The following is a 24707-nucleotide window of genomic DNA, read 5'->3' as shown; positions in this document are numbered from 1 at the left end:
CAATGTGAATAATTCCTCTTTTATAGATACTAATTTGCATAATTTACTTTCCTTTTGTTGATAAGTACTTCCTCTGAACAAAACTGTACCTAATAGGAGTGTTTTTATGACAGCCAAACACTTGACGCTCACAAATGATTGATCTTAGTATAAAACTCTGCATTTTTAAGTCCTTCATAAAATTTTCCCAGGATAACACCGTTATAAGAGTTACCAATGGGACCATCAACTTTGCAATAAAATAATTGAAGTTGCAAATTCCACATGCCAGAAGTGTACTAAAATCTATAACCTGCCAGTGGGCATTGTTGCAGAATTTTAAGAGATCAACTGACATACTGATTTAGTTTCTGCATTGCTAGAACTATGAAGGAACCACAACAAATTCCATGAAAACAAAAATAAAGATGTCAAATTGTTATCGAACAGAAGGAGGCCATTTGGTTCATTGAGTCTGTGCCAGCTCTCTGCAAGAGCAATTTAGCTAGTCCCACTCTCCTTTCTCCATAGTCATGCAACTTTATGCCCCCGTCCCCAACCACCCCACATGCTTATCCAACTCCCTTTTGAAAGCCAGAATTGAAATGGCCTCCACAACACTCTCAGGCACAGCGTTCCAGATTGTAACCACAGGCTGGCTTTAAAAAAAAGATTTCCCTTTGTGTTGGCCTTTGGTCCTTTTGCCAATCACTTATAAGCTGCGGTCTTTGATCTTGCTGCCAAGGGGACAGCCACCTTTCCATCTAGCACCAAAGAGAAAATGCTGGAAAATCTCGGCAGGTCTGGCAGCATCTGCAGGGAGAGAAAAGAGCTAACTTTTCAAGTCCAGATGACCCATTGAAAAAAGGCATCTGCACAGCCTGGAGAGAGAGAGAGAGAAAGGAAAATTGTAAAAAGGCAGTTGTCTGAATGACAAGCAGGCACTGGGATTGCACAGAGGGGCTGCTGTGTGAGTGATACCTGTGCCATGATATGCAAACATGCAGATAATGATATGCAGGCAGGCAGCTAATGAACACAGAGAACAGGACATGATCAATGAGCAGGCAGGACACGCAGGTGTGGTATCTCATTATAAAAGGCACGAGGCACTCACACTTCGTATCTTTCCACTGATGAAAATTTACAGAGTCAGGGTGTATGAACAGTATCACACCTCTAGCACGTGGCTAAGAGCTAGTCTGGTTCAGTCAGACAGAGGAGCCACACTTAGGTTAGCAGAGTCGAGCTCATAGAGAGCTGTACGAGCTGTGCTACTGGTTTAAGAAATCAGATTGAACTAATTTCAAGGTCTGGAGTATCTTTTGGTTAAAGCTGCATCCAGTTGCAGCCTGTGTTATCCCAGAGTACATAACACATCAACCTGGAGCTCTGGGAGGAAGCTTCTGCTAACCAGTATGTGTGTGGGAGGGGAGAACTACAATTCCCAGAGAGCTTTGCGAATGTTCACACCTGCGTCTAAGGGCTGGTCCCCGGGGGAGGGAGGGGAGGTGTCGGTCGCCCTGGCAACGGGAGGGCCGAGCTGTCACTCAAGGGCACGTGACGGCCTGCGGGTCTTTGTTGTGAGTGGCGCGGGCTGCAGGGGGATGATGTAATGTGGAAGCACCGAATTTAAAGGGAGGGCGGAGAGGGAGAGCCGGACTGCTGCAGCCTGCGCTCTCACGGGGAGTCACAGAGAGTTTGCTCCAAGTCCCCGGCTGGAGTAACAATAAACCGCTTAAAAATGCCACATCCTGTGACACTTTACGGACCGTCACCTTGGGGCTTTAGATTAGTAGGAGGCAAGGACTATAGTCAACCTTTAACCATCTCGCGGGTAAGCGACAACGTCCATCCAAAGGAAACACACTGTTGGGAACTTCTATTTCCCCCCCCAAATCCCCTCGTTTCACTGGAGGGAGGGGAGGTGTTATCGTTTTCATTTCATGCTTTTAAAATTAGCTTGTAACCTGTGGCTAGAAAGCCGCAGGAAAGTTGTTGAAATTATTTTTGCGCTGCGCGCGGTTAGCCAATATTATTTCTTCTAAGGTTTAAGAAAAGAATACAAACTTATTCGAGGGTGAAGTGAAAAAGTTCTCTCTCTCACCCTCTCTAACTTTGTCCTAGCAATCACAATAAAGGAAGTGTTAGCCAGTGGGAGCTGCTGGCTGGGTCACTTTTCTGCTGGGTCTGCCACTATTGTGTTCCCTCTCTCTTCCTTTTTAAAACTTTGATTTGCTGGTAACAAATCGCCTCAAAGGATTATCTTGAGGGCATAACGGGCTGTTGCTTAATTCAGCGTAAGTGAGCATTGTAACTGTGAGACTGGAGCACATCAATGGACTTCTTCTCCAGAGCGAGTTGTAAACTGGGGGTGGGGGGTCCGGGACCGGGGGGGACCCATTTAACCCGCATTAATAGATAAACAGGCCCCTAGAGATAGAGATCGGGAAGGTTCAGAGTCGGGAACTGTTCATGGCTGATGGTAACTGTAACTGTGAACTGTGGGAGGCAATGACTTGAATAGCAATGTGGGGGGATTCTCTAATTGGGAAGGCACTGGGTGAGATGGAAACATTTTGAAATGATTTATCCCACACTGGCGAGTTACCGTGCAGCCCTTCACTGAATGACAGACCCTGGAGTGTACGCTGTGTTCTCTTTTTATGCTGCATATTAAAATCGATTGATTTAAGTTTATTCCACGGGTGAATTTTTTTTAAAATGATGATGCATTTTGGTTTGGTTCCAGTTTAATTGAGGGCAGTTGGCCAGTTAAGAGATTTCCTGTGTACAGTTGGTGCAACTAAATCATTAAAATCCAAAATTGTGATGTTACAATCTGGCACGCGAGGAAGCTTGTTCAAATGAAATCTATTGTGATAGTGATTTTCGTCAAGTTCCGCTGGTGCAGTTAAAGCAAAATACAAATTTAACATGGTGAAAAAACATGCGGTCTTTTATGCTACTCCTAGCCTATTATAACAGAACGAAACGGATCACACTGTCTGAAACTAATCATTCTTTCTATTTAATGTAACTATTTACATTGAGTTTGATAGCTACATGTATTATCATGGTTCTCCAAAATTCATTCAGTTCCCTCACCAGTTCAATAGCCTGAACTACACGTTTGATTTACCAATTTTCTGTCTACTGTGCATAACGCTTTAACAACTTGCAGCCAAATGGATTGACACATAAAGGGAGATTGTTATTCTTTGTAAGTGGATGCTATCTGGAAAGAGCTCTTATTTGTATTTATAAAATACAGGCAGCTGCCTTTTCTAAAGTGGGGAAAATGGTACTTGTGTCCTAGACTTAAGGCATAGGAGAATAAGTATGCCATTCGGCCCATCAAGTCTGCTCCACCAATGCGACCATGATTGATCTGACATGATGATCTGCAACTCCACATTCGCACCTTATAGAGAAATACAGCACAGAACAGGCCCTTCGGCCCACGATGTTGCGCCGAACTTTTGTCCTAGGTTAATCATAGAATTTTGGACAATTTGTCATGGCCAATCCACCCAACCTGCACATCTTTGGACCGTGGGAGGAAACCGGAGTACCCGGAGGAAACCCACGCAGTCACGGGGAGGATGTGCAGACTCCACACAGACAGCGACCCAAGTCGAAATCGAACTTGGGACCCTGGAGCTGTGAAGCAATTGTGCTATCCACAATGCTACCGTGCTGCCCTTAAGAAGTTAACCTACACTCCCTTATTCTACCCTAATCCAAGTACCTATCCAATAGCCGTTTGAAGGTCCATAAATTTTCCGACTCAACTACTACCACAGGCAGTGCATTCCATGCCCCCACTACTCTCTGGGTAAAGAACCTACCTCTGACATTCCCTCTATATCTTCCACCATTTATCTTAAATTTATGTCCCCTTGTAATGGTGTGTTCCACCCGGGGAAAAAGTCTCTGACTATCTACTCTATCTATTCCCCTGATCATCTTATAAACCTCTATCAAGTCGCCCCTCATCCTTCTCCGTTCCAATGAGAAAAGGCCCAGCACCCTCAATCTTTCCTCGTATGACCTACTCTCCATTCCAGGCAACATCCTGGTAAATCTCCTCTGCACCTTTTCCAAAGCTTCCACATCCTTCCTAAAATGAGGTGACCAGAACTGCACACAGTACTCCAAATGTGGCCTGACCAAGGTTTTGTACAGCTGCATCATCACCTCACGGCTCTTAAATTCAATCCCTCTGCTAATGAACGCTAGCACACCATAGGCCTTCTTCACAGCTCTATCCACTTGAGTGGCAACTTTCAAAGAACAATGAACATAGACCCCAAGATCTCTCTGCTCCTCCACATTGCCAAGAACCCTACCATTAACCCTGTATTCCGCATTCAGATTTGTCCTTCCAAAATGGACAACCTCACACTTGTCAGGGTTAAACTCCATCTGCCACTTCTCAGCCCAGCTCTGCATTCTATCTATGTCTCTTTGAAGCCGACAACAGCCCTCCTCACTATCCACAACTCCACCAATCTTCGTATCATCTGCAAATTTACTGACCCACCCTTCCACTCCCTCATCCAAGTCGTTAATGAAAATCACAAACAGCAGAGGACCCAGAACTGATCCCTGCGGTACGCCACTGATAACTGGGCTCCAGGCTGAATATTTGCCATCCACCACAACTCTCTGTCTTCTATCGGTTAGCCAGTTTGTTATCCAACTGGCCAAATTTCCCACTATCCCATGCCTCCTTACTTTCTGCATAAGCCTACCATGGGGAACCTTATCAAATGCCTTACTAAAATCCATGTACACTACATCCACTGCTTTACCTTCATCCACATGCTTGGTCACCTCCTCAAAGAATTCAATAAGACTTGTAAGGCAAGACCTACCCCTCACAAATCCGTGCTGACTATCCCTAATCAAGCAATGCCTTTCCAGATGCTCAGAAATCCTATCCCTCAGTACCCTTTCCATTACTTTGCCTACCACCGAAGTAAGACTAACTGGCCTGTAATTCCCAGGGTTATCCCTATTCCCTTTTTTGAACAGGGGCACGACATTCGCCACTCTCCAATCCTCTGGTACCACACCTGTTGACAGCGAGTATACCCATAACTCTTGATTCTCTTACTATCTCTGCCTTGACCATGTCATAACCTGTATCAATTATTTATTTTAACCAAAGTTGTGAATTGTTAAGCTGTACATCTTCTAGTAATTAGGCAACATGGTAGCATTGTGGATAGCACAATCGCTTCACAGCTCCAGGGTCCCAGGTTTGATTCCGGCTTGGGTCACTGTCTGTGTGGAGTCTGCACATCCTCCCCGTGTGTGCGTGGGTTTCCTCCGGGTACTCCAGTTTCCTCCCACAGTCCAAAGATGTGCAGGTTAGGTGGATTGGCCATGCTAAATTGCCCTTAGGGTTATGGGGATAGGGTGGAGGTATTGACCTTGGGTTGGATCTCTTTCCAAGAGCCAGTGCAGACTCGATGGGCCGAATGGCCTCCTTCTGCACTAAATTCTACTTGGTGATTATAATTGCCAACCAACTTGGGAATAGTGAGATACAAGAGACTTACAACAGGGTCTTTTAATAGTGTTTTCTTAAATGTAGGAAAATATCCCACGGCATATAGAAAACATGACCTGGCAAAAAGCAGGGTGATGACAAACTTAGACCTGGGTATGTTTTTAGGGAGGGAATTGCTAGTCTTAAGGCCTAGACAGCTGAAAGCATATCTGTGAATTTTGGGGTGAAGGGTTGAACTAGGGACTAGTATTAGGGGAACAGAGTTCATAGATAGTTCTTGGGCTGGAGGAAACTTGATGTGCAAGGGCATGAAAACATTTGAAACCCTGTTGGTGCACTGGGTACATGTAGGTTGGTGAGCATTGAGATGATGGGGAGCTTGATGCAGGTTAAAGTGCAAGCACCAGAGATTTGGGCAAGCTGATGGACTGAATATGCCTTTTTTCTCATGGTAATGGGTGGATCCAGTTTCCTAAGCAGCGACCTAAGTGACTGCTGAGGTCACTTGCATTCTGTCCATCTGAGACTAATTCAAATATCGTTTTGGTGTCATTATGAATGGCAATAAGCAGCAGATGTGTAACCCTTTTTTTTAAGCTTTATTTTGTTCTCTGTAGTGGAAAGCAAAAGGAATTTTTAAGCATGTTCATGCATTTTTGTTTTCAGGATTACAGTGATTATTCTGTGGCCTTTTTCTTCATTTGAAGCTGTACACGCACTGGTCAGATCATACTTTAAGTTGCTGTGGCTGGCTGCAATGCTACCAAAGTGATGTCCAAGCAATTCTCAAATGAGGAGCAATGATTTAATGTGTAGTGGATGGTCTCCAAGGAAAGATTAAAACAAGCTCTACCTCTAATTTAGAGCAAAAAATGTTTTGACAGGGGAGGGGGTAGTTGTTAGTCTGTAAGTAATGAAAGAGTTGAGTTAAGGAAAGCTGATACAAAATAATAGGATCCAGAGCTGTGTTTAAATTAGTAAAAGTATTTTAGATTAGATAGTAAAACACCACACAGGAAGAATGTCTGGGATAGTTAAATAGAAAACACCCACATAAAGAATGTCTAGGTTAATTAAATGTGCACTAAGTAGACATCGAGACATTTTTGGTTATTTCAACATTAGATATCCAGCTGACGGTACAATAGAGGGGTGATCTTTAATAGACTGACGGGGGTGGGGTGGGGGTGGTCAGATGGCTGGAGTGTGGTGCAGAATGATGCCAACAAGCATAGGTTCAATCCCTGTACCAGCTGTGGTAGTTCAAGGAGGCTTGCCACCTTGCCTTGCCCCACACTTAACGTGGAGAGGTTTACCTCGTGCGACATAACCAGTTGTCTCACTCTAATGGAGAGCGATGCCTCTTGTCCTTTGTGGAGTACAGCTAATTACCAAAATTAGCTTTAACAGGCTAACTGATATTCTCTCCTTGGACTTTCAACTCCTTCCACTGCTTGGGTCACTTGCATTCTGTCCATCTGAAGTATTCAAAATGATAGCTTGAAAAATACTCCATAAACGTGAATTTTAAAAATTGCATTGAATTAAAATAGTAAATATTGTGATGAGCATTTCTCGCTCTTGCATTTAATGCTTGACAAAAATACAGGGTTACAAATTGCTAACATATTCTGAATCATAGAATTTACAGTGCAGAAGGAGGCCATACAGCCCATCGAGTTTGCACCGGCTCTCTGAATGAGCAGCCAAGCCCACGCCTCCACCATATCCCCGTATCCCAGTAACCCCACCTAACCTTTTTGGACACGAAGGGCAATTTATCATGGCCAATCCACCTAACCTGCACACTTTGGACTGTGGGAGGGAACCACGCAGACACAGGGCGAACGTGCAGACTTCGCAGACAGTGACCCAAGCCGGGAATTGAGCCCGTGACCCTGGGGCTGTGAAGCAACTGTGCTAGCCACTGTGCTGCCTCTAATCTTGCATTAATATACCTAGGTCAGCTATCAATATCAGTGCTGTTTTGCTTTAAAATCTTTCTGATAGGAAGTACTCCCAGTACTTCCTTTGTGGTTACAGTTGGGTTGTATTTCAAGAAACTATTAAACCACAATTACTGTACTAGGTGTATAGTCTACTTAATTACAACACAATAAATGCTTGAACACATTGGCTTTTTATGTTATACATGAACTAATGGAAAAATGTGACAGACTAAATACTTGTACTTAGTTTTATGCATCTGAAATGAGACCAGCCATTTGGTAGAGCACGTCCAAACTAGAGCTTTCTGTCCATTTAACTAAGTTGTTGCACTTGAAGTTCAAAGGTCTGGATTCTGTGTATAGTGTTATTACATTTAGTTATTTGATTACCTTGTCTTCAATGTGTATGTGCACTCGAGTCTTCAGTTCTCCTTTCTTTTTAATGCAGAACTCCTTTTTTTTAATACGGATCTATCAATTGACCTTTTAGTTTTGACATTTTGTGACCAAGTCATGCTGATACCATGTCAAATTTAACAGATGCACCCTGTTTCTATAACCCAGTTTTTTGAGTTGGGGAGAGATTTGTCATGTGAGTGGGAAATTTTTAAATGAGTTTTTGTCATGGAGAATGTGTGATGATTCCAGAAGGTTGACGTATAGCTGCTTTGGAAAGATCAAAATAGGTTTACTGTTCTTCCCTTCAAATTATCTTAGTGTGAAAACTACCTTTTTTGAGTGTCTTTGCAACAGACATTATGCTGCCACCTGCAGGCCAGTAGGCATTGGCTCCAGTTGGTCTTCCAATTGACCATAAAATTGTGCAAATCTCCCATCTTTTGACGTGGATTGTAAAAGAGGAGATCAGTATCATGCTAATGTAAAATTTATGAAGCTTAATTGATGTGGAATGTACTGTATTAACTGAAGAATAGTAATGCAAACCCAGAATAGAACCTCTATCTTAATGAGTGGTCCTTCCATTTATTAGTAGATGTAACATTTGGATTTCTTTAAATTGGAAAAGTTGTTGAGCTTTTGTTCTAAACTGTGCAAGTCAAACTTTAAGGGACTAATGAAATTGAAGATATTACAAATCATGCAGTTAAAATTTGAACACTTACTGGAGAGGGCAATGTTGTAGTTGAATATCTGACCTGCTGACACAGGACTGAATAAACAACATTCTGTGACCATGTTGTTTTGTGCATCCTTGATCATTTGCTGCCTTTGACCTGGCCATACACACTTGGGTACACCCAAGATTTTTCCTCCATTTCTGTGCTGAGTGGGATTGCCCCACTTTCTTTCACACTTGCCAATCTGACCAAAGTCAGTGATCTCCAACCATGGTGTAATATTTCCCATTCACCAGTTATGGTAAATAACAACTGCAACATTTGTTTACCTATAAACTTACTATAATGCAGAGGCTTGTAGCCTCGTGACTGCGAGTCAGCATCCAGGATCGAACAGATACAGAAATCTGTGCTTGCTAGGGTGATTTCCCCCCCCCCACCCTGATTTGTTACCCAGATCATGTGCCTCTCTTGGCAGATTGCCCTTTGGCAATATCAGGTGAAGGCAAGGAGACACTATGCTGATGATGCTCTGCTCTGTTTTGACCTCCACTGCCTCCCATGATGTCAGATTGCCTCTGTGACATCCAGTCACAGATGATCAGTAATTTGCTCAGGCTAAAAATTGATGAGACCAAATCTGGCCTCCTCAAAGCCTGGTGCTAGACCCTTAGTTTTACCACCAATTCTATCTTGCCTCCATCTGCTGCCTCAGACAGAGCCGAACTGTTTGTTTCTTGGTGTTCGTATTGTCTACATCACAAAGGCCACCTATGTTAAGTTGCTTGCCTAAGTCATGTTGTGCTGAGAGCCTTGTTTATGCTATTTATCTTTTCCAGGCATCACTATTCCTGGTCTGACCTCCTATCTTCCACATTCCAAAGTTGTCAACTGAAAACATGCTGCCTCTGTCCTGTCCCACAATAGGTCTTGCTCTATTGCTGGCCTTGCATTTGTCTCGCGACCTTCAGTGCCACTAACCTTTTTCCTCTTGTGCTTGGACCCCTTTATGGTTTTGCTGCTGTGCTTTCTTTGCAGCTCCTTCCAGTTCTACAATTTACCTACCACCACCAAATTCTGTTCTCTGACTCTGATCACTTGTGCATCTCTTCACTCCACTGTAGCAGTAGTTTTCACAAAGATAATTTGAAGAGAAGAACAGTAAACCTATTTTGATTTTTCCAAAGCCGCTATACGTCAACCTTCTGGAATCATCACACGTTCTCCATGACAAAAACTCATTCAACAGGCATACTGTAGTTACCGAGATTCCACATTTGATGTTCCGCTCTAAATAGGTCTACCTCCCCAATTTCCCCTCTTCCAGTAGCAGCCTTTTACGGCCCCCCCCCCCCCCCCCACCCCCGACTAAGCTGAAGGCCACCTCCTAGTAGCTTTGGCTGAGGATCATGCTCTGTATGTACCCGAAGGGCCTGTTCTGTGCTGTATGAAGCAGCTTAAATTATTTTCATGTTGAAGGTGCGTTATAAATGTGAGATTCTGTTGCAGCCCAGTACGACCATATTCATCCTGTCCTTGTGCAATCTATCCTTTTTAACCTTCAGCTTCAACAGCATTTTGATAAATCTGGTGCCAGATTCCCCCTAATGTCCCTGCATCTTACTTGAGGTACAACTATGATCAATAGATGTCTGAGCTGAGAAACCATGGTTTAATAGATTGACAAAAAGAGACTCGTAGGGCTGAACATACCTTTGGCATGACGCTTCATGTAAACCATGCATTTCTAAATTAGGCACCCTATCAATGTTAATGAATAAAACTGTACTAACCATGGCTTTAAAATGTAATATTTGTGTGCTGAATTGCCACATGGACATAACTTATATCAGTGATTATTTTTTCTGTCTAAAATTTTATTCAAGATTTGGGTATTTTTAATAAGTGGATTTCTTTTATTAGATATAATTCTTATGAACTGGAAGTGACTACAATAATACCATGTGGTGTGGATACGGACTTGCACAAATAACATACCAGAAGTTTAATCCTTGATTACTGATTTGGCTAATTTCAGGATAACAAACTACCTGATGTAGGGGGAGGGCATTTAAGTCCGGGTTCCTGCTAATGATCACTATTTAATGAACTGTTCTAGAAAATTTGATTGCAGACTTTGAAAGTACGATTAGGATCGGCTACAATAACCAACACCCGATGTTGAGGTTTGCATAATAGTGGCTCTTTGAATGCAGAACTCATGGAAGCAATCCTAGCACAAATCAATATTTATTGACAAGCTCTGTAGCTTTACGCAGCTGAAGAATTGTGGGCAATTTCCAGTGTAGAAATGCTAATTGTTTTCCATTTGATTTTTTTTTTTCCTGTATATGTATGGAAGGAACCCACATGTGCTTTCACGATCTAAGCTAATCAATCTTGGGGAGGTGCTGTGCAGAGCATATTAATTTTATAGAATTTGTGCTTGTGTACATTTACGAGTGAGCTCTGCAAAATCATGTGGTAAAAAACCTGAGCTCTATAGGTCATCCTCTTATCCAAGAAAGTTGTGTCTCGAGGAGAACGGAGGAGGGCAAGGTATCAATAAATACATATTTGTTCCATGTTCTGTAAGTTTGAATTCATGTCATCTAGCTTGAGTTGTTTTTGAGTCAATCCAGTAAAATTTCTGCATCGATCTGCTATATAGCAACCCATAATGGAAGTAGTATGTGTAAATGGAAGTCCAAATTATCAGGAGTTGTTGCCTTTAGGAGTAACAGAATAAGAAAACGTCAGTGAGCAGTTAAATTGGGGAGGCACTGGAAAATACTATAATTTATTGGCTGGATACATAAAGCTGGAACTTAATGTAAATTGTGACAACATATGTAAACAAACAAGCAGCCACCCTTGGTTGAAAATGCCGGTACCTCTACTCTTATTCAGTATTCCAATACTGCAAGTCAATTCTTAATCATCATGAATTGAGTAGAGCAATGGCCTTTCTGCTGGCATTGCTCTATTCAAAAAAGGAGTTGTGTTTCTAGTTGGAACAAGGGCACTTGGGTCCATCACGTGATACATTGATGATCTCATTGGCTTTTTGCAAGGGCAGATGGGCTCTCTATCCTAATAGCCTGTAGAGTAAACACCTTTCCACCTCCTTGTTTGTTTGTACCTCCGTGGTCTGCCAGCCTATCGGAGTTGATGGAAAATGTAGCAAGCCGCAAGCTTGGGTCAGGCAGCATCTGTGGAGGAAGAATTGCTAGAACAGGGCAGCTCATGTTGGTGTCCTGTTACTTGCACTTTTCCCTCCCCTTAGCTCAAATTTTCAGTCCTGGAAATGTGAGCTGATGATGTATTGAGAGCAATTAAAATGTTAAATCTCGTTCAACAATTTACTACCTGTAGAAATGAAGTCCACAATTTAAAGGGAGATGGACAGGTTTAAGTGGTATTGCAGGATCATGGATCCTTTTTTTTTTGGGTGCTTGTGGTGTCAAGTAGTAACCCTAACTCTGCGATTTGAGTATAATCCGCAAATTAACACGCACATTTGTAAAACCTGCGGGAGGTTTGATGCAATGCTGCAATTTTTATCAGATTGACAGCTTAGTGATGCAAATTATTTAGAAAATGTTGTGGTGTTTCGAAATTCTCTTCCTCTTCAGAAATTGCTGGATGATTTGCACTTTAAACAAGGTACACATCAAATTTACCATTATTTCCCCAATATATTCTAAATTGCTATTATAAAACGAGGTTAAAACTCCACTGTATTTTTCTCCGTATGTAGTAACTACGTTTTCATAGTTTTACAGCTTATTTCCATTTTTAATATTACAATGCATTTATTTTCTGCCCAGGGAAGAACTTCATATCTGTATATTCCCTAAGCTCTAATGAAATCCAGGGCAATTTCTCAAGTATTTAATGCCATGCCCACCTATGTACCTGTCTGTTTATTCTGACATTGCCAGATACCTCTTGCATCCTCCCAGGCAGGGTATTTGCTACGAAGGTTAGTTGGTTGCAATTGGGGGAAGAGGTGGTTCTGTTGGGCTTCACCCTTTTTTGCCATGATGCAAAATGTTGAGGTTGGTGGCTGTGGATTTTCTGTACCTGTTTTCTTCTGTTCCGGTGCAACTGAAGAAGGCAAGAATGGCAGGGTGACGTTACCCATCAAATAATCGAATCATCGCTATTGCATTAGTTCTTTGAAATCCAGGAAAAGTTTGCTTCTGCAGTGTAGCCTTGCATGCTAGCGGAAGTTGCTGTCTTCCTCAGTTCTTCATCAGTTGCATTGCACTGATTTCTGGTAGGAGAACAGCAATGACACGGCATAAGTCAGTACACCAGTCCGATGATTTCACTGCACCGAGGGATACAGGTAACTACTCGGTGGTGGTGGGGGGGAATATCTGCTATGTTGGTGTGCTGCTAATTCTCACGAGGAAAACAACTCTTGTTCCAGTACCTGCTTTGTAATACTATCTAGGCTGAATTTCTGGTTGGAGGAGAGACAGGAAAATTGGACATGCTTTGGTTCCTGGTGGTGCCCTTGTTAGTTTCATTTTTAAAGGATAAAATTGGATTTGACTTTAAATTTTCTTTCCCTACAATTGGATATACATTGATCAGGTTCATAAGCAAAGTTTAGCTTTGCTCCTCATGGCAATGTAGGTTCCGTGTCCCTGCCTCCAGAAAACAAGGTGCACAGAGGAAAATTAAATGAGGGTTTTTTAAAAGACTGAATGAATTGTCTTCAGGAGCGTGGTGTGTGGCAGGGGGCTAACTCCTTGCTTTCGGCACAAGTTTGAGATTGAAAGCACATATGACGGATTCTTTGGATCAACTCTGAAATTCAGAAGCAAATATTCTGTGCGCACTATGCCTTTTCTTCCAGGCCTTCAGTTTGAAAAATGTTATTTTCTTTTGGCTGAAGGATAGAATTTTTCTGCTGAAAATTGCAATTAGTATGTGTCTACACCAGAATGCTGCAGTTGAAATTTCTCCAAAGCGGCCACAGTTGGCATATCCGTGTGGAATTAGTCATCTGAATGTGCAGCTGCATTAATCACTAGAGAACTGCTATGACATGATGTGTTTAGAAGCATGGATTTCAGAAAGGACAACTCTAACCTAATTCGTGTTTCTCAAAATTAATTTTACGCATTGTTTAACAATGGGGACAACTTTTATTTCTATATAAATGACAACTGAGTTTATCATACCTCTTTAAATTGCTACAATCTATTCATCTGTGTTTTTTCTGCCTTTTTATGCTAGAATTCAAGTTTGCTTTTTTTTCTCCTTGTGCTTTGCAAATAGTTGGGCCTTGCTTAACTGAGGTCGACTTGTGCACTGACCTGTGCCGTGTCATTGCCAAGGCAATCTGGCTGCATTATTGGCCCTTCAATGTAGGCGGACTGAGCATATGAATTGAAATGTGCTTCATTAATTTTGTTAGACTTTTTTATGCTCCACCGTCTTTGTCCTCTAAATATATTGCTGCCCCACCCCCAACCAACCATGCAACCATTTGCCTTGAAGTAGCTTCATCCTTTTTTAAATATCTAACCCGAAAGGTTCTGAGTTACAGGAATCCTGCCATGCCTGTTGAATTATGCCTGTCCACAGTGGCTGGAAAATCTACTTGTGTCAGTACAATTATCTCAAACCTTGTGTTTTTACACTGCATTTTTTCCCCTCCCTTTTCTCTCGTGGGCAGTTCTTTTTTTTTTTGGTGCTGCTATTCAGTGTCTTTATCCAAGTGGTGTTATTTTCTTGATCCGGCATGGGCGGTGCATTTCAGATTGCTAATTCCTTACTGAAATAGCCACCGATGATTCTGACCCTGAATTTGCTTGCTCTCTAGGCAATGGTTAAAATGATGTGGTGGAAATGCTGTGTTGTCCTTTCCTAAAAAGTACCACCAGTGAGATCAACTATTTCAGCAAAAACCAAGGTTTCAATTTGTTGGGGCTTTCCTGCTCTCTGGATCTGTATTGTGCCTTGCAAAACACCCTTCACTGAATCATCAAGGGGGAAACTCCCAAGTGCGTATATTTTTGTAGTACAGAAATCCCCAGGTAAATCATTGCATAATAATAATTGTGTAAAACACTTGGATGTTTCCACATGTGCTGTGTAAATGAAATCCATTAGAAGTAATGTTCAATGTTGTGACTGTCATCTATAAATGTGTATGCCTGTGTGTACATATGGAAGAATATTTTTTTTAAACTACACAGGTGTGTGTATATAACTGGGTTTCCTTCTCGTTCCTCTATTCACTGTAGTGGAAGTAATTTGATACTACCATCAAACCATTGCTCTACAAATTATTTGTATAGTGAGTTGATCTTCCTGCTCTAACAGGAATGTGTTGCAATGTTTATTCCAGGAATATACTTTATTTGGAAAAATACATCCTGTAATATCAAATCTGAACTTAACAGTTCAGTTTCTTTCAGCACAATACATGAGTGCCTGGTTACATGTGCAATTACAAGTGGCAGGTCATGTTTAAAATTGACATTTTTTTTTTACATTTCGTTTCAAAGATTATCCTGTGAAAACTAACCAAGGAGATCTAGGTCCTTGGAGGGTGGAAAAAGAATGAAAGGGACGGTCTGTAAAGGGGTGGAAGAACTGAGAGATTAGAGATCACCTTTTTGGAGTATGTCCCCTTGGATAGGTTTTACAGGTAGTATCCCTATCTTTTGATGTGCAATTTTTTGAGTATAACTCCCCAGTGAGCGCAGTCACTGACTATTCAGGCTGAAAAATATGAGGGGGGCAGATCATAATGTGCTGTGGCCAGGCTTAATAAGGGCAAATAGAATTTCTGTCACTTTAGTGGGGAGGCAGTGTTGCCTTCCAGCTGCCAGTCAATCCAATTGGCCAGCAGCTCCATCCGTCTCAACAGCAGCAATGGTGCACTCGTGGCCGGTGCCAGAACACTCAAGAGGAGTAAGGAGGCCTATGGATTCAGAAGCCGGTATGTCAAGGAAGGTTGCAGAGTCCGGGGAGGTCGGTGGAATGGTGGAGGTTGGGTTGAAGGGTGTGGACAGGTAAGAAGAAAGGAGAAGCCCATCTTGGGTAGGTCACCCAACCCCTCTCCCATCTCTAACAGCAAAGGGAAGAACCCAAAGATTAAGCTGTGCATCCCCTCCCCGTCCAGGGAGGTCGGTGGAATGGTGGAGGTTGGGTTGAAGGGTGTGGACAGGTAAGAAGAAAGGAGAAGCCCATCTTGGGTAGGTCACCCAACCCCTCTCCCATCTCTAACAGCAAAGGGAAGAACCCAAAGATTAAGCTGTGCATCCCCTCCTCTTCCTGCCCTTTGAATGTAGTTTAAAAAAAATCAAGTTGCCTGTTCCTGCTTGACTACCCATGCAATGTTTTGTGGTGTGGGCAGTATATTATCTGGATCTTAACCGTACTTACTTATTTAAATATGGCAGGTGGGCTGTCAAATTGAGCCCACCCACCCACCTATCATGGGGATGAGCTTGGAAGAGGGCGAGAGGGAGGAGTGGGGTGAGGGGAGGGTGAGAAGCACGGAGGAGGGGGGGGGGGGGGGGGGGGGAAGTGGAAAAATGTCCATGCAGTTATCAGAAATTTGATGCTGAACCATAAGGATATATTAGGACAAAACCTTGGTCAATGTGGTCAGTATTAAGGCATGTCTCATGGGAAGCATGTCTGATGGGAGGGCAAGAGAGGCAAAGGTTTAGGGAGGGACTTCCTTTGTCCGAGCAGCCGGCAATGCAGCTGTTTCCTATTGTGTAGAAAATCAGGGATGTGCATGAGGCTAGACTTGTATAAGCACAGAAACCGCAGCGAAGTTGAAGATGAGTGGCAGTGGTGAGAATTTTGAAATGGAGGCAATACCCGGACTGCGAGCTGAAGTTGTGGGGTTGTGGGTGATAGCTTTGCGTGTTAGCAAATGTGTAGCAGAACCTTGGTTGCACTGTTACTGTAGCATTCTAGGCCAGATGTTTATTTTGTAAACAATGTTTATGCTAATGTTTTAGACAGCATGGTGGCGCAGGGGTTAGCACTGCAGTCTCACGGCGCCGAGGTCCCCGGTTCAATCCCAATCCGTGTGGAGTTTTCACATTTCTCCACTTGTTTGCATGGGTTTCGCCTCCCCACAAAAAGATGTGCGAGGTAGGTGGATTGAGCATGCTAAATTGCCCCTTATTTGGAAAAAATGAATTGGGTATTAAATTTTTTTTAAAAATATTGTCTTAATTGAAAAAGTTGATTTTGAAGGTTTTAGTAAGGGAGTAAACTTTTCATAGTCTTGATCTCTTGGGGCTCTGCTGCATTGGATCTACAGAATTCTGAAGGTCAGCCAGCAGAGATGCAAGATTTCTTGGATTATGTACTTTTCTTGGGTGGAGATGCAGAGAGAGTGAAGGCGAGTGATAAGAAGGCATGAGAAGTGTCACAAATGTAGATGGAGAATTTGATTTCTGGCTTAGGTCACTATCTATCCGGAGTCTACACGTTCTCCCTGTGTCTGCCTGGGCTTCCTCCGGGTGCTCTAGTTTCCTCCCACAGTCCAAAGATGTGGAGGTTGGTTGGATTGGTGATGCTAAATTGCCCTTGGCATCCAAAAATGGACTGGCCTTGCTAAATTGCCCTTGGTGTCCAAAAAGGTTAGGTGCGGTTACTGGATTATGCGAATAGGCTAGAGGTGTGGGCTTAAGTAGGGTGTTCTTTCCAAGGGCCGGTGCAGACTCTGTGAGCCAAATGGCCTCCTGCATTGTAAATTCTATGATCTATGAATGACCGGGCAAGGAAGAAAGAATAGTTGTAATGAGAAGAAATCAATTCAATGGGGGTAGCAGCAGGCTGAATATGTTGGGAAGGAGTTAGAAGAGCTGAGGTCGGTGCTGGAAGCAATGGGCTTGATATTCAATGATGTAGTCATCATCCAGGCAGAGTTGGGAGAAAATCAGAATTTATGTTGGTTCCGCAGACAAAACAACACCACCCTTGTCAACAGGTTTGATAGCCATTTTAGTGCTGGACCTGAGAAGAGAGTGCAGCAAGTTCAGAAGGGTAAGCATGAGTTAAGGGGAGCAGAGAAATTAAGATTGCTGTTGTCACATTGGCAGTTCTCATGAAAAGATAGAGAACATTAGAGGCCGGAAGGAGGGCTCCAAGCAGAAGAAGAACACCAGAGATTGATGAAATGTTTTTTTTTGGGGGTGGGGGTGGGGTTGGCCAAGGTGGGCATGGATGAAATTGCAATGAAAGATGAGCTCAATGTTGTACTGGCCCCTCAATTCATTAAAGTGTGGATATAAGGCATAAAGCTGAGTATTTAAAGAGGCAAATGATTCCTGTCAGAGAAGAGAACAGAACGTCTTCAAGGTGGTTATTCCTGGAAGATAAGTGGCAGTGAATTGAACACTAATATAAAAAAACCTTTCAGGATGGGCAACAAATGTTGGCCTGGCCAACAATGTCCACATCTCATGAATGAATAAAGAGGGAGAAAAAGTGCTGCTGATGTCAGAAATCACAAAATTAAAACTGAAAATGCTAGCAGTAGTCAGGCCTGCTGACATCTGTGGAGAGACAAATCAAATTAATATTTCAAGTCGTGACCTTTCTTACCACTGAAGGCATTAATTAACCTTTAGCTGGGAGAATATCAATGAATACCAATCATCCTTTGGTGCCCATTCTTCACATATGAACTGTGACGATTAATGTTGGAAGGCCGTCTCTTCAGATTGGTATCAGAGCTGAGCCATGTCCTAATGGCATCCAATGTTTGCACATGTGCATATTCCAGCTGCAGTTTCCCTGATCATCGAGGAGTGGCAGACTGACCACTTCCTTTCTTCCCTTCCTGAACCCAGGTTCACCAATATCAGTTCTAGCACTCTTGCTAAGACCATAACATATTTAGTTATGTGCTGCTTGCTAAAATATATTATTTGCTCAATTGTAATTCAAAGGGTATAGAATAGCTGTGTCTGAAGTGTTGTGCCACAGGAAACACCCAATTCACCCCAACCAATTTTGTGCTCCAAACAAACCTCCTCCTTTCCCATCCCTTCTTTATCTAACCTATCAAAATGATGGAAATGCCAGCTTGCATTCAAAGTTCTACCTGAGTGAATTCTTGAACTTGACTGTGTTATGAGAATGAGTCGCTTCGAGTGATGGTGGGCGGGCAAATAGAGGGAGAATTTGAAAGGCCTGGGGGGGGGGGGGGGGGGGGGGGGGGGGGGGGGGGGTGAAATTTGTTTTTTCTAGCTGCTTTTTGGTTTTTGTTTTAGATTCCTCAATGGGATCTGAGCCTTGTTGGCAAGATCAGCATTTGTTGCTCATTCTTAATTGTCCTTGAAGTTGGTAATGAGCTGTTTTGTTTTGAACCACTGCAATCCATGAGGAGTGGATATTCCCACAGTACTATTACAAAGGGAATTCCAGGATTTTGGCCCAGTGACAGTTGAGGAACAGTAATATCACCCAAGTCGGAATATTTTGTGGCTCGAACGTGCAGGTGATGATTTTCTATTGTATGTTTGCTGCTCTTGTCCTTCTGGGTGATAGAGGTTGTGGGTCTGGAAGGTGCTGTCGAAGGAGCCTTGGTGAGTTTATGTGGTACATCTTGTAGCTGGAGCACCGTGCTGCAACTGTGCATTTGTGATCGAGGGAGTGAATGTTTAAGATGATGATTGGGGTACCAATCAAACGGGCCACTTTATTTTGGGTGGTGTTGAGCTACTTGATGTCCTTGGTACTGATCCAGGCAAGGGTATTGCATCACATTCCTGGCTTGTGTCTTGTCGTCAAGAAGTGAGTTACTTATCTCGGAATTCCTAGCCTCTGACCTGCTCTTTCAGCTGCAGCATTTGTATGGCTGGTCCAGTACTGTTTCCGGTCAGTGATAACCCCCAGGATGATAGTGGGAGATTCAGTGATGGTAATACCATTGAATGTCAATGAGAGACGGATAAACTTTTTTTGTTAAAAATGGTCATTGCCTGTCCCTTGTGTGATGTGAATGTCATTTGTCACTTCTCAGCTTAAGCCTGAATGTTATTCAGGTCATGCTGCATGTGGACTCTTTTCACCTCCCACCATGGGTTCGCCATCAGCAGGACCTGAAGACCCAACCATCGTGAACAACTAGAAGATTAACTTCAAATGTCTGACAGCATTTTAAAGAGAAAAGTTTGGTTGTGATGGTTCAGGTCAGTTTTTTCTTTCAAGAAAACGATCAATAACCGTTCCATGCAAAATTTTACACCCTGCAATCTATGGTTGTGAGTTGCACCCCACAGCAATCTGCAAATTTCACTAACTGCTTGTATTTAAAATAAATGGCACTCTTGCAGTTGACTGATGAACACAGTAAATTTTAAGTTTGTACAAAGTACAATGATGATGCGATAGCATAGACTATGCAAGTATTCAGTCGAGAAAGATGCACGAAAGATGACTACCAAATTTGGTAGGTTTTGGTTTCAAATATCTTTCTTCCTGCTTTCCACCGCCCCCTTCTATCTAAATAATGAACTGTGTCTAGCCACACATCCCCAGAGAGCATGTTGTGCAGTGCTTGTCTTCATCAGGGAAGCAGACCATAAAAAGAATGCATTGTCACAAGAAACCAATCTTTTGCCCATTTATTTTTTAGGAGAACCCAAACATGTGCATTGTTGGCTGACGTACATGATTAATGAAGCTTGTTCAGTTAGATTTCCAATCGATTTGGGTCAAATTTTGACCTTTGGCAATTAAAGTTTGTTAGCCAACCCACCAGCAAAAGTAAGAGTATTTCCTTATTTTTCCCTCAAATAGTGCAGTAAAAGACTAATAATATTGCTATGAACCAGCTTCCTAGTCTCTTTCTCATAATCTTCCCCCCTCTATTTTTGTGGTCTGGTGAAAGTCATAGTATTTGAGTTGAGATTGTATCAAGAGTGTTGCAAAGTCAGACTAACACTGCTGGTATTCCATGTCTTTGAATCTTTTAACACTATATATTTCTGTTTTAAAAAATACATTAACATTACATTTTTAAGCTCTTTGCATGATTTTCTTTATTCCTGGGATGTGAATCTTGGGTAGGGTCAGCATTTGTTTTCCATACTTAAGTGCTCCTGGGGAGGTAGTGATTGCTTACTCCTTGAATTGCTACAGTTTATGTTGTGTAGGTACATCCACAATGTTGTTGACGAGAAAGGTCCTGGATTTTGACCCCAGCCACCGTGAAGGTACGGCAAATATAGATCCAAGTCTGGATGAAGCATGCCTTGGGGACTTTCCAGTGGTGGGGTCCCCATTGTCTTCCCTTTATCCTTGATAGAGGTCACTGGTTTGGAAGGCGCTGTGGAAGGAACCTTGGTGAGTCACGACATTGCATCTTAAAGATGGCACACTGAGAATTGGAGGAGGAAGGATGCCAATCAAGTAGCTGCCTTGTCCAGGCTGGTGTTGAGCTTGTTTAGTGTTATTGGAACTTCACTTGCCTGGACAATTGGAGAGTATTCCATCACATACATGTGGATGGTGGGCAGGCTTTGGGGAGGTGGGAGGAGTTGCTTGCCATCTCTGCCTCTGGCCTGATGTTATAGCTACATTATTTATACAACTGCTTCAAGTGAATGGTCAGTATTGTGGCTTCCTTTTATTCTAGGTGGCATGTGTGCTATTTTATGGATGTTGGTCTTTCACAGCAGTTAGTGCTTCATTGACTGTGTAATGCTATGAGATTTCCTCAACTTGTACTTGACCTACCGATATATTTGAAGTTTGGGGGTGATTTGGATTTGTTTATTGTCATGTGTACCGAGGTACAGTGAAAAGTATTTTTCTGCGAGCAGCTTAAACAGATCATTTAGTACATGAAAATAAAATACATAATTAGGCAACACAAGGTACACAGTGTAAGTACATAGACATCGACATTGGGTGAAGCATGCAGGAGTGTAGTATTAATCAGGTCAGTCCATAAGAGGGTCGTTGTCTAGTAACAGCGGGGAAGAAGCTGTTTTTGAATCTGTTCTTGCGTGTTCTTAAACTTTTGCACCTCCTGCCCGATGGAAGAAGTTGGAAGAATGAGTAAGCCGGGTGGGAGGGGTCTTTGATTATGCTGCCCGCTTTCCCAAGGCAGCTGGAGGTGTAGATAGAGTCAATGGGAGGGAGGTAGGTTGGTGTGTTGGACTGGGCTATGTGCATGAAAAGCATAATACGATTCTAAGCGATGTAAAAAGAGGATCTGTTTGGGAGAGCTTGCAGAGATTCGCCACACTCTGGGAAGTGAGTTGGGGTAGCTACCACTATTAAATTAAGAAATATTTCTGAACCTAACTCTTTTTTTACTTTAATCAATCTAGCTTTTTGTGTAAATTAATTAACACTCTGCATTAGTTATACTAATAGAATAATGATGTAGCCTATCCCATGAATGTATAAAATAAAATTGCTCAGACAACTCTTAACAACACTGTTCCTACCATGAAAATGTTTTTTGCGTGACTCTCTTGGTTTGATGTTAACGAGCAAACTGGGTAATTGTTGATTCAGCAAATGGTTGATGAACAATAGAGTATTAAGTCCTCAAAAATGAAAAAAGAGAGCATAAGCAAAAAGCCAGTTTGCATGTTTTATATATTAAAAAAAAGACACAATCCACCCTATTGTTCAAGCATTCATTCTCTATCCTTGATCTTTGTGCTCCAGGCAACTCTTTTCTCATGTTACCAAATCTGTTTCCCAAATGCTGAGATACCCGTTGGTTTCTTGAGTAGATGTGAGATTTATGTCATCTAGTCAGGTTAATTGCATCCCCACTGACCTTTGCTATTCCTTTTGATCCAATAGTCCTTTATTCTAGAGCTGCAACTTTGACCACAAGGCTGTCAATCACCTGAGGTGGTGCCAAAGGTGACTTAACAACTCGGTGTAGCTTCAGTCGTGCTGTCCAAAAACACTCCTTGTAATCAAACCCATGTACAGTAGTCCCTCTGCTCATCTTCACTTTGATGAAACTGAACTTTAGGTGTAACTTTTGCACTTTTGGTTCATAGTTCTAAAATGTTTTCTTTTTTAAATTCCCAATTAAGGGGCAACTTAGCGTGGCCAATCCACCAACCCGGCACATCTTTTTGGGTTGTGGGCGTAAGACCCACACAGACATGGGGAGAATGTGCACATTCCACACGAACAGTGACCTTGGCCTGGGATTGAACCAGGATCCTTGGCGGCATGAGGCAGCAGTGCTAACCACTGCATCACCGTGCCGGCCTTATAAAATGTTTTTTGAATTCCTTACACCTTGTTAATTTATTTATATTAAGGTTCATTAAAACATACATGGGGCAAGATCTTCTGGCTGCTCACGACAGTGGGATCTTTTGGTCTCACCGACAGCGCACCCTGGCTGTGGGTTTCCTACGGCGTGAGGTAGATTCAATGGGAAATTCCATTGACCAAAGATCCCGCTGTAGGCCATCGGGCTTTCTCCTGCTGCGAGAGAAATGCTGCCAGAGAATCTCGCCCACTGTCTGTGACACATTGCTGGGAATTAAGGGGAAAAATTCCTTTAACTTGAGGGGGAAAAAAAGTATTATGGTTCACGTTTCCAAAAACTACGTACTAAACTTCACTAAAGACGGCCATTATTCTGGGTGGGTGGGTGGGGGGGGTCTGTATGTATTTCCTCGTCTCCCAACATTCCAATGAACTAAATCCATGTTTTTATCTGTTGGCTTCAAGATTATCAACCAGATAGGGCAGATTCAGCCCCGATGTTGAATATCTCATCATAGATCTGGGGCAATGCAGCACTTTTTTTTTTTTTGCCCCCCAAGAAAGACACGCGCGACGAGATCTTCCAATCCCACTGCGCTCCCGGCTGCAGGTGTCCTGGCGTCTAGGGGGTAGATTAAATGGGAAATTCCACTGACCGAGGTGGTACCAGAAAAATCTGCTGCCGGCCAAGGGTGGATTGCCTCCTGGCGGTGAGAAATATGCTGCCGGGAGGCCAGATAATCTCGCCCAGGATCTGACTTGAACATGAGAGCATTAACACTGAAGCAAAGTTGACACATAAAGGAGGTATTGCATTGAGATTTTTTTTCCTCCGCTTAGGATTATTAATGCACATTGAAGTAACTGACCATACCAGTTTGAAATATTTTCTTTATGCATTCATATGAAAAGACCACTGCTAGAACCAGTATACTTTGGACTATATACGCTGATGTTATACATTGGGGTAGGTGCCACTCCACGAGAATGCCTACAATCCAAAGGACCTGTTCCTGTGCTGTACTTTTCTTTGTTATCTGATTAATTTCTCTTGGTGCCATTTCAAACGGCCTCCATTGGCCCCTTGACCTCCTGCCAAAAGGCTGCCTCTAAAGCATTGCATAGCGCATGACTCCTGACAAAAGTGGGAATGTTTGTATCTTGCCAAACAAATTCCAATAATGTTGGTAAATGGCCTTCGAGGCACAAGGCTTTAATTATGTAGATTGCTTACCCACCTTCATGGAGTGGGTTGTGAATTCCAGTGGCAGTCCACCTCTGGGGAAACAGCAGGAGGCAGGACCCAGGTGGGATGCTGTCCCGAGGGTCCCAGATCCCACGTCCAGACCTGCCACCTCGGCTGGGAAGATCCATAAGGATGCGATTTAACCATAGATTTCTCTCTTTCTTCCATCCCACATGTTAAAAAGGAATTTTAAAAGTTGCCTTCATGCTTTGTCCCAGCAAATATCTCTGGCTTAACTAGAAAATCAGAAGGACCTTGTACACTGGTCCCGTAAGGTAGCGGGGCAGGTGAAGAAAGTGATTTAGAAGGCATATGATATATTTGCCTTTATTAGTTGAGGCATAAACTTGAACAGCAGGGAGGTTATCCTGGAACTGTATAAAACGTTGTTTAGGCCACAGTATTGTGTGCAGTTCTGGAATCCACATTGTAGGTGGGGCGTTACAGCATTGAAAAAGGTGCAGAGGAAATTTACCAGGATGCCTGTGCGGAGTCTGCACGTTCTCCCCGTGTGTGCATGGGTTTTCTCCGGTTTCCTCCTCGCAGTCCAAAGATGTGCAGGTTAGGTGGATTGGCCATGATAAATTGCCCTTAGTGACCAAAACAAAGGTTAGGAGGGGTTATCGGCTTAGGGGGATAGGGTGGAAGTGAGGGCCTCTTTCTGCACTGCATGTTCT

At 42.8% G+C, this 24707-nt stretch overlaps 1 protein-coding gene across 2 annotated transcripts in view; it reads left to right on the top strand.

Annotated features, from left to right (window-relative positions):
* The first annotated feature begins 1611 nt into the window (after positions 1–1611).
* Positions 1612–24707, top strand: part of LOC119965342 (PDZ and LIM domain protein 4-like) — a 128419-nt gene continuing 105323 nt past the window's right edge. Inside the window, exon 1 of one of the 2 annotated variants that reach the window (XM_038795971.1) lies at positions 1612–1816. In XM_038795971.1, the coding sequence (XP_038651899.1) occupies positions 1724–1816 (93 nt within the window). In that variant the 5' untranslated portion in view covers positions 1612–1723. The remainder of the gene's footprint in view (positions 1817–24707) is intronic. The other variant, XM_038795972.1, reaches the window with a different exon arrangement.

This window comes from Scyliorhinus canicula, chromosome 4, assembly GCF_902713615.1.
Source record: "Scyliorhinus canicula chromosome 4, sScyCan1.1, whole genome shotgun sequence".
Classification (NCBI taxonomy): Eukaryota; Metazoa; Chordata; class Chondrichthyes; order Carcharhiniformes; family Scyliorhinidae; genus Scyliorhinus; species Scyliorhinus canicula.
This window is presented reverse-complemented; position numbering and strand designations above follow the sequence as displayed.